The 9,398-nt window shown below is 39.8% G+C and overlaps 1 protein-coding gene across 4 annotated transcripts; it reads left to right on the top strand.

Annotated features, from left to right (window-relative positions):
• Positions 1 to 712: 712 nt before the first annotated feature.
• On the top strand, positions 713 to 6,496 carry LOC120439869. Of its 4 annotated transcripts, none has more exons than XM_039611188.1 (6): positions 713 to 1,026; positions 1,689 to 1,761; positions 2,871 to 3,013; positions 3,096 to 3,251; positions 5,087 to 5,179; positions 6,175 to 6,496. In XM_039611188.1, exons 3-6 carry the CDS (start codon positions 2,912 to 2,914, stop codon positions 6,490 to 6,492), a joined length of 669 nt encoding a protein of 222 aa, XP_039467122.1. In that variant the 5' UTR covers positions 713 to 1,026; positions 1,689 to 1,761; positions 2,871 to 2,911; the 3' UTR covers positions 6,493 to 6,496. The 4 variants fall into 4 exon arrangements, with proteins under 4 accessions (XP_039467122.1, XP_039467121.1, XP_039467120.1 ...); XM_039611187.1 differs by having other exon boundaries at positions 717 to 1,026; positions 2,331 to 3,013; XM_039611186.1 differs by having other exon boundaries at positions 717 to 1,026; positions 2,217 to 3,013.
• The last annotated feature ends 2,902 nt before the right edge of the window (positions 6,497 to 9,398 follow it).

Here is a 9,398-nt window from a genome sequence, read left to right as displayed (position 1 = left end):
CAATAATGCGATTTACATTCGTATATACGCAGCTAATCAACGTGGTTGACAGGCTATGACAGCGTCCTTATGTGCCGACACCGGTGTTTTAGCTGGCAAAGCGGCGTGGCTGATGTGGAGTGAAGCCACGTTAATGACAACGTGTACAACCGTTGGAGATGTGAACAGGACAGACAGAACAATTGATGGAAAAAGTGTGGACTTTATACCAGTTTTTAAATTGTGTTGATAGGCCACGTAAAACCAGAGTTGTGATTAAAAAAATATGCACTGTTTGGTTTTCTTCCTGAATACTGTCATTGTTTATATTTACTGCGGGAATAAACGGTAAAAACAGCATTTTATAAGAAAAAAGGCTCGAAAGCACTCTCCGCCTGTGAGCAAAAACAAACTCCACCCCCCTCTCCCTTTCCTATTCGTCCAAAAAGTACCATGTTGACCAATCAAAAATGATATGGCAACGTGGCATCTAGTTGTTAAGAAACGGGGAAGTTTTAGGAGTGACGGCGGTGCTTTGATATGTGAGAGATTTGGCGACGTTTAGCGCAAATCTTGTGTAGTTAGTGTGTAGTGTAGTTTTGTTGTGTGTGTCAGAACAATGAGGCGGCTGCTGAACGTTACAGGTGTTACAGGAGTGATACATCTGCTGTTGTCAGGCCTGCAGGTATCAGGCTGTTGTTCTCCTTTATCTCATACACTCAAAAAAATGAACTCAGCCTATCTCTGCTTTTACTAAAGTAGATTTTGTTGTTTGTTCTTAATAAACTCGATTTTGCAAAAATTCTTAAAGTGTTTGTGCAAATTTAATGAAATGTTGTTACTTTTTGTTGTTACACAAAGTCATTGAACTGTGTCAACGTAACATTGTTGAGTAAATTCACAGGTTTGTCCCTCTGCACATACTGCTGCCTGCGTGCAGAGCCCGCCTAAGTAAGGGCCAATGCGCATGCGCACCACCCTCTTTCTCAAGCTTGCTTTTTCTTCGCCATGTGGACTGGTTCAGCCGCATTTTTGTCCAAAAATCAGGTAAGAAGTCATTTTTCTTGTAAAGCCCGTCTACATATATATGTTCACACGTCAGTTAATGTCGCAAGTGCTACTAAGAAAAGAGTACAGGCAGGGTTTTGCCCGGTAAAGGTTTGCTAACGTGGACTTGCTGCACGTGAGTTTCCAAATGATTTTGGAGGGGACTCCATTGCAATAGCAAAGCTCTGTTTTCAGCCCAAATGTAGTGTAGCGCTAGCGTCGGTACCCGTCGGTACAGGCAGCGCATTCGGTCCGGCACGCACTTTCGCGCCGAGTTTATACTCGGACGCCTGACTGCGTTGCACTTTAGCCAACAACAGTGGAGAAGCGCTCCTCGCTAGCAGACAGGTTAGGGTGTATTTTCTGTCTAATATTTCAGCTTACGTTTTGATGTAGCTTGCAGAAAGCATTTAGTAAGCTGGTGTAAGATGAACTGCATTAATGTTGTACAATGTCCATGGGATTTCTCACTCGACTTTTAATGTCAGATTACACACACATTTACACAATATGCAGTGGTGATGATGTAGATCAATAAATTCATTGTTGTAGCATACAATATTAAAAATAAAAACTGATTAATATGAAACATTAACAATGTGCAAATTATTTAGTTTTTTCAGGGACAGTGTAATGAAAATGTCTTTTGTGCTTCTCCCCAGATACGTTGATGTGGCAGTGCAAATTGTGCAAAAAAGTGGTGTCATCACGAGCTCTGTTATTAAAACACTACAGGTTAGTTCATAGTAGACAGCAGTATCCATGTGCCTATTCTGATTGTGTCTGTGTTTTCAAAACATGGAATGCTCTACATAGCCACTTAAGCAGATCACATACCCAAAGAACTCTAGACAAGTCTGTGAGTTTGGCAACATTTAACTGCCATTTGTGTTCCTGCTGCAACATAGCTTCAGAGCAGGAGTATTTTTCTCACATTAACAACCATCTAAAATGTAACGAGACTGTGCATTGCATGTTTGAGGGTTGTTCTTTCAAAACAAATATCTATGGTACATTCAAGTCTCATCGAAATAGGAAACACAATCCTTATACCTTAAAAGACTTTAAAATCGGTATTGCTAACACTATTGTAGGTCAAACATCAGCTGATGACAGTACAGACACTATTGTAGAAGAGGACATAAGTGCAAATATTGATCACGATACAACTATTTTTATTATTAAAACAGGTGTACCAGAAACATCCACTGGTAGTAATGAAAGCAGTGTGTCCTCATTTAACTTGGGTAGCCCCTGCTCTGGCCACAACCCTGATTATGACACAGATATACTGTCATCGCCAGAATCCAGGTCATCAAGCTCCTCGAGCTCAGCAAACTCCACGCTGCGATCAGAAGCCTGGCCACTGGACTTTCGCATACCCGAGTTTAGCTTCGATGTAGAGCTGCAATTGACAAAAGGCAACCAGGAATTCCAAGCCAATGGAACACTTTTAACCCTAAAACCAAAGCTCAAGTCTGACATTTTAGAGAGCTTGTCTTCAGAAATTATGAAGTACAAAGCTTACCCTTCAGACAGCAATCTTAGTGATGTTTGCCAAGCTTTGGTTGTAAAGCATCCATGCTTGAAAGAGAAGGGTTCAGAAACTGGATTTTCTGCATGGAAGATCAGTTTGAAGTATAAAATGTCAAACTATCGTGGAAAACTGAAGAACTTAGGGTGTAGTGAGTTGGTCATCAATTCTCTCAAAAGAAGAGGGAACAGTAATGTGCATCCCAACCAAGTCAAGAAACCCAGGAGAGCGGAGGTGAATTTCTGCCCTGATTATCCAGCTGGAGAAACCCGAGAGAGTCAGGAAGAAGAAAGGTTGGTGCTGCTTTCAGAGTTCAAGAAGAAGAACAACGATGAAACCATCAAAGCAAAAATGGCCCAAACCTTTCCTCACCGGAGGCAAGAAATTCTTCAGGACATGCCCTTCGTAGCTGACTTTAAAAGCCGATGGCCAGCTCTTTTTTCTCCACGTGAGGTAACTGAATCAGTTGATCTGCAAATGCACTCCACATGCAATATTTTAAACCCATCATGCTAAACATTTGTTTATTTTACAGATAAATGCTGAATTCCAGCGCATCACTACGGTCCCGCTAACATCCACATTTATGGCACAGCTGGACAACAACACAACCAAACTGACCAAAGTCTTCAGAAACAAGGGAGGAACATCTGGACGCAAGATCACAGAAATCATGGCTGCAATTGATGAGGTTTGGAATTAATTTTTTTGAATGCTTCATTCCCTCTTTTAATACATATGATTTTGTTGTCTCCTTCTATTGTAAGGTGAAGTTTAATGTTGGTATTATGGGATTGTTTATTCTTTGTCCTTTTCATGATAGTGTTGTCACAGTAATAAAGTTTTAAGTTGATTTGGATACTTCATAAAAAAAAGCTGTTTTTACAGGACCGTAGCGTTTCCAAAACGGGATTTGCCACGGCTCCCTGGGGAGAATTTTGGCATTTACAGTAGAAAAGCTGAAGCTAGAATAAACTGCCATCAGGCACCTTTCAAACCAAGACGGGATAAAGGGAGGTCTCTTGAGCGCCCCCATGTGTGACGTACAGGGTCACGCATTCAGCGTCAATTGCAGCGACCATGGTAAACAGACAGTAGTTTTAGCTTGGAGCTCACCTGTTGTCTCTCCGCTCCACGCCCGCTCTGCGAGTGTTTTTACCACTCAACTGAACCGCTGGCTGTCTCTCACTGTCCCTAAACAGACGAGCGATCTGTCTTCTTAACGGCCAAAAGAACGTAGTATCACTGCGTCCGTCCAGTTGATCATAAACAAGCTGAGCAGCCCATGGTCTGCCTGTGTTATTTACTTCTGCTGTCAACCGAGGCAGCGCGCTGCTCTGGCTCCACTACGGGGGACTTCCCTCTGTGACAAGAACGCTTGATGTGCGTTCAGCGAACAAAGGTGAGGGACTCAAGCGGCAATATTACTACGAGGCAAAACGTCTCAGAATCGAGTTTTATCACTTTTCACCTTGCCGCATTTACGCGGCTCACAGATTCAGATTTTTCACTCTGTAATGATGCGATGGTCTGTCTTATAAAATCAGCTCAAAAGTAAAGCTATTGCACCAACATGCTTTACCTTACAAACAGTTTTGAATCTGGTACTTGTTGGTGTTGTCTGTAATATTCAGATTGTGGTCCTGGATGTCCTCTGCTGTTGGTTGTTTTGTGCCGGGATCACACCGTGCGTTTTTTCGGCCGTCGCACACGGCTGCCCATGCCACACTCTTAGGACTCTAGAGACGTGACACACTGTGCAACACACGAGTTCAGTGACCCAAACTCAAGCAGAGACATGGAAAACATGCAGAACAGTGGGCCCTGAGGACCAGGGTTATGGGAAACCCTGGCTTAGTACTACAACTGTTTTTTCATTTGTCCTTGCAAAACCTCCTGTTCAAGTCCTCCAAACACACCCACGTCACCCCGCTTCTCTTCCAGCGTCACTGGCTGCTGGTTAACTTCAAGGTTCATTTCAAGATCTTGGTTCTGGTCCTTAGGGCCTTACATGGACAAGCACCATCATACAATGGAGATCTTCTCAGTCCCAACACCCCCAGCAGGTCCCTGAGGTCCAGTGATCAAAGCCTGGTAGTGCACAACAGTCTAAAGACCAAAAGTGACAGATCATTGCTGCTGTGGCCCCCAAACTCTGGAACTCTCCTCCTAAGCCTTAGATCAGTGGACTCAGTGGTTTACTTTAAAAAAAAAAATCCTCTGTTCAGGCTGGCTTTGGTGTGACCTCTTGTTCATCCTCTTCCTCACTGGATTCTTCATGCTGCTGTTTTTGGTCGGGTTTCTGTTTTTTTTGGGATCCTGTGGTTACCTTTTTTTGCTCGTCACATTTTTTCAAATGATAATGTTCCTTCTTTCCTTAATTTTTTTTTTATTTTAAATTTTGTTGTTCTTCTGTAGTGTGTCATGGACTTTTTTCTCAAAGCATTATATACATTTATTTTGCTGAAGTTAACTGAAAATGTCTTTAAAGTTTAGCTAAGTCAAATTTGCTTTTATGTTTTACAGAACGACACAGTTGCAATGAGAAGGGTGTGTACGCTGAAAGGACTTGCAGTCTACCTCAATGAAGATCCGAACAGCTTGATCAAAGAATATCAGGCAAGTAATCAAATAGAAACAATTTCCAGTAATAAAAATTTAACTGACGGTAATTTTTCCTCACACATTCACTAGATTATAACAAAAGTTAAAATTAGAACATTATTGGAGATATAAAAGCACAAGCTTATGCGGAGTGACCCTTGCCATTACAGTTGGGGTGTAATGTGGGCTGAGTGTACTGTCTTTCTGCTTTGTTGTTCTGCCGTGTAATCTAGATGATGGACCAACACCTCTCATCTCGCTCTGAGCTGTCTACTGTTTTGCAGCTTAAAGGGATATTCCACCCCAAAGTGAAAATTGGTCTATTACCATACTACGCAGTAAGATAAGTGAGAAAAAATAATTTTGTAGCCAGTGCAATAATTCTCCTGATCCGGCAGCAGTCTATTTGCTTTTGCCTAGCATTTAAAAAATGGAGTGAATGGGAACTATAAGCATTTTGGTTGCAAATGACTCTTTAATGGTACGAATTATTCCTGGTGAGCTCAATAATCATGTCGACTTTAAATGAAAAGTAATAAGTAACTTGAAGGATTTGGAGGAGTAGATTTAGACTTGGGAATACATTATGGTTACCACATACAACACTGTAAGCCGCCGCTGCATGGTGCATGGATATTCGAATATGTGTTTATTTATGGAAACCAGAGGCTTTTTCAACCACTGTTGTTGTATCCAAGTGCTATGCCATGGCGGGTTACAGGGTGCTTTGGCGTAACCGTAATGTAGGCCCAAGTCTAAATCGCCTCCTCCTGCAAATCCGTCGTGTTACTTTTTACTTTTCATTTGCAGTCGACATGATTATTGAGCTCACCAGGAACAATGGGTATAAGATCAGAAATGTACTGTGCTGGTTACAAAATGCTTTTTTCTCACTTATCTAACTCTTGGCAATATGGTAATAGACAAATTTCCACTTTGGGTGGAATATCCCTTTAATTGATAAGAAACCCTGCAACTTGTATTATTATGTTTATTTATTTATTTTTTAGGATGTGGACTTCCATGAGGCCGAAAGTGAAATGGAGAAGACGCTCATTGGCATCTACGTCATCAAACCAGAAGGAGAGCGTGACCTTGACCCGGCAGAAGACATTGGTATCATAATTGAGGGTGTCGCTGTGCTCAAAGATCTTCCTGATGTTGCCACTGCTGTTGTGTTGTTGTTCGGCCTGATCTACACTTTAAACATGAGCTACCCATCCAACCTCAGGTACACTTTTGAGTTTTTTCAGAAAGTACTGATGGGACTTGATGCTAAGAAGCTATCAAACAAAGTTCAAGTGCTCAGAAACAAACTCCTTGAATAAAGAGGAGGAAGGGGAGGCCCTTATTGCTTAACTTAGTTTGAATGCTTTTACGTTCAGGTATAGTTAAGTTGTTCATAAACACTTTTTTTCATTGTCAGTACGGTTTCTTGGGAACATTCACCAGTTTTAGAGAACAATAATGTTCATTTGCATTTTAGCAAAATACTGTTACTTAAAAAATTGGTGTTGCACTTCTACTGCTATTTGACAACATACAGAAAATGACAGACATTTTAAAAAGTTTTAGCGGTTAGGCCGCTGTGATTTGATATTTCAAAGAATGTGACATTTGGCAGCTGTCTGCAACTTGGGATGTAACCATAACTTGAAAAACTGAGTAGCACTGTTTTACAGTACAGTTTTTGAACAAAACAGCCAATTTTCACTGTTTTAAATGAGTTTAGTTTGCTCTTTCATGCTTACCAGTGTTTGAAAATAATTCCTGAAACGTCTTGTAAAATGTAGGATTTTTTTTGATAATTTGGATGCTTTCTGGACCAGTTGAAAGACAAGTTGGTTAGCACTTCACTGATCTTTGAAGTAAAATATTGTTTTTTGCACAAAGTATTTAGTTAAAGTTGTAACAAGTTGTCTGCATTGATTGCACTTTGTGTTAAGCTACGGCTCTACAGTCTTTTTCGGTCTGTCAACAAGTATTTAATATGCACTAAATGTGCTTAGTAAAGACAGGACTTTGTTGGATCATTTTTTAATCATTTTAGTTTGACGACAAGTTGGTTAGCACTTTATACTGATCTACATTTTCTGCACAAAATATTCACTTGGAAGTTGTAACAAGTTGCATTGATTGCACTTTGTGTTAAGCTGTTGTGCTTGGAAAAAGTATTTTATATGCACTGAATGTGCTTATTAAAAGGCAGGATTGTGTTTGATAATTTGGGTGCTGTCTTCATTTCTTCCTAAAAGATTTCCCTAAGATTTACTTAAAAATGTTATGTCAAGTGGTTCCACATAACTGCTTTAAGTAACTTTTAAGAAACTTTGCTATTTTGTATGGAAAGAACCAGCTTATTTATTACAAAGATATTGCCTAAACAAGTTATGTAGCAAAGCAAAAAGATAAGTATCAGCTAAGCATTGCAATTAAGTTACATTTAGCCAATACACTTACGAAATCTAACTTAACAGTATTGAGTTCAAACTAAGTAACAACATTTCTTAAAAGTTACTTAAAGCAGTTGTGTGAACCACTTGACATTTTTAAAAAAACGCCTTGGCTGCATTTAAAAAAAAAATAATTTGTGTGGCATAGCTGCAAAACTCTTTTCTGTTGTTTGCCAAACTGAGTTACTTTTTGAAGAAGTAACTATATATTAATTGCCCAACATTGGTCATTATATACTGTATTTTGCAGACAGAGAGTTACAGGACTCTCTCCCAGACCACAGACTCATAATACAAGTCAGAGCTTTTTTTTTTTAAAAGAGAGAAAGTTGTGTTTTCAAAACTGGAGTTCAAGTTATTTTTACTTCCAATACTGTTAACATACTACACAGGTCAATGACTAGATTTTTTTTACATTTTCATTGTAAGTGGGCTTAAGCAGTTAATTAAAAGTAGTCTAACATAAATGTAAATGCTGTAATTTGATTATTTTAATAAACCATGTAAGTTGGATGGATTAGATATCGGCGCGACCACAGTGCACACGTCTGATGTCGCTCACAGTGGTCCAAGGATCGCTCACGGAGTTTGTGTGTTCGCTCAGACACGTGAAAAATTAGAGGAACATTGGTTACAAAGGCATTTCAAACGCTTTGGGAATCGAACCACGATGAGGGCCATTATCCAGAAAATGTGGAAAACCTGAAGGCCTCACTTGTCTCATTTAATGTGCCCTGAAGCTCAAGTGCACCAGGACAATAATGCAAAACACAGCAGCAAGATCATCTCTGAATGGCGCAAAAAAACAAAATGGAGGTTTTGGCCTGGTCAAAGTGCAGACTGGAATCAGATTGAGATGATTTAGCATGACCTTAAAACTCAGCCTATGCTAGAAAAAAAGTGGCCGAATTAAAACAATTCTGCAAAGAAGAGTGGACCAAAATTCCTCCACAGCGCTGTAAAACACTCATCACCAGTTATTGCAAATGCTTGATTGCAGTTCTTGCTCGATGACAAAACCACTTATTAGGTTTAGAAGGATATTACTTTTTCACATGAGGTAAAGTTGGAGAGCTTTTTTCCCAAACTAAATGAAACCATCATTTAAAAAACTACAATCTGTATTTACTCTGACCATCTGTGTTAAAATTTGAAATTGGAAACATGTAAGTGTAACAAACATGTTAAAACATAAGAAATCAGGAAGGGGCAAAAAAAAGCTTTCTGCTAAAAAAAGATTGAGAGCAGAAGTTTTTGCACTGCATTTTAAATGAAGATATATTGCATTTATTTGCAATTAAAGACAGACAGAGCAGAAAGTGTGTTACTGTTTTACATCCACAGACACACAAGAAAAAGAAGCAGGCAACATGAGGTCTCATCAAGTTATGGCAATTTTATTTGTGTATTTAAGTACATGTATTCAGAATAAAGTTTTTAAAAAACAAACAAACGTCCCAAGTAAAGTATGGGGGGATTTTTAGGAGGAGAGGGACGGTGAAAGAGAAAGTGGGTTAAAGGTGAGAGGTGAGGGTAGAGAAGATGAGAGAGAGAGAGAGAAGAAGGATGGGGTGAAAGAAAGGTGGAGAGACGGGAAGGAAGAAGATGCTGCTGGGTCAGTTTTTTCTCAGCAGTCTGCTCCAGAATCCACTCCTGTCCTCGGCTTTCTTTTCTTTTTCTTTTGCCTTCAGCTCTTTTAAGGTTTTTTTTAGCTGCTCCTCGGCATCTTGAAATTTTTCTTTCAGCTGCTGTTTGGCCAGTTTCCCTTTCTGTTTGAGGAG

Source organism: Oreochromis aureus, linkage group 4, assembly GCF_013358895.1.
Source record: "Oreochromis aureus strain Israel breed Guangdong linkage group 4, ZZ_aureus, whole genome shotgun sequence".
Classification (NCBI taxonomy): Eukaryota; Metazoa; Chordata; class Actinopteri; order Cichliformes; family Cichlidae; genus Oreochromis; species Oreochromis aureus.
The sequence above is the reverse complement of the archived record's forward strand: the minus strand, read 5'-3'. Positions and strand labels throughout refer to the sequence as shown.

Coding starts and splice junctions, on each gene's coding strand:
- LOC120439869 (XM_039611187.1), top strand. CDS start 2,537: ATGAAGTACAAAGCTTACCCTTCAGACAGCAATCTTAGTGATGTTTGC. Junction 3,252..5,086: donor TCATGGCTGCAATTGATGAG/GTTTGGAATTAA, acceptor TATGTTTTACAG/AACGACACAGTTGCAATGAG. Junction 5,180..6,174: donor GCTTGATCAAAGAATATCAG/GCAAGTAATCAA, acceptor TTTATTTTTTAG/GATGTGGACTTCCATGAGGC.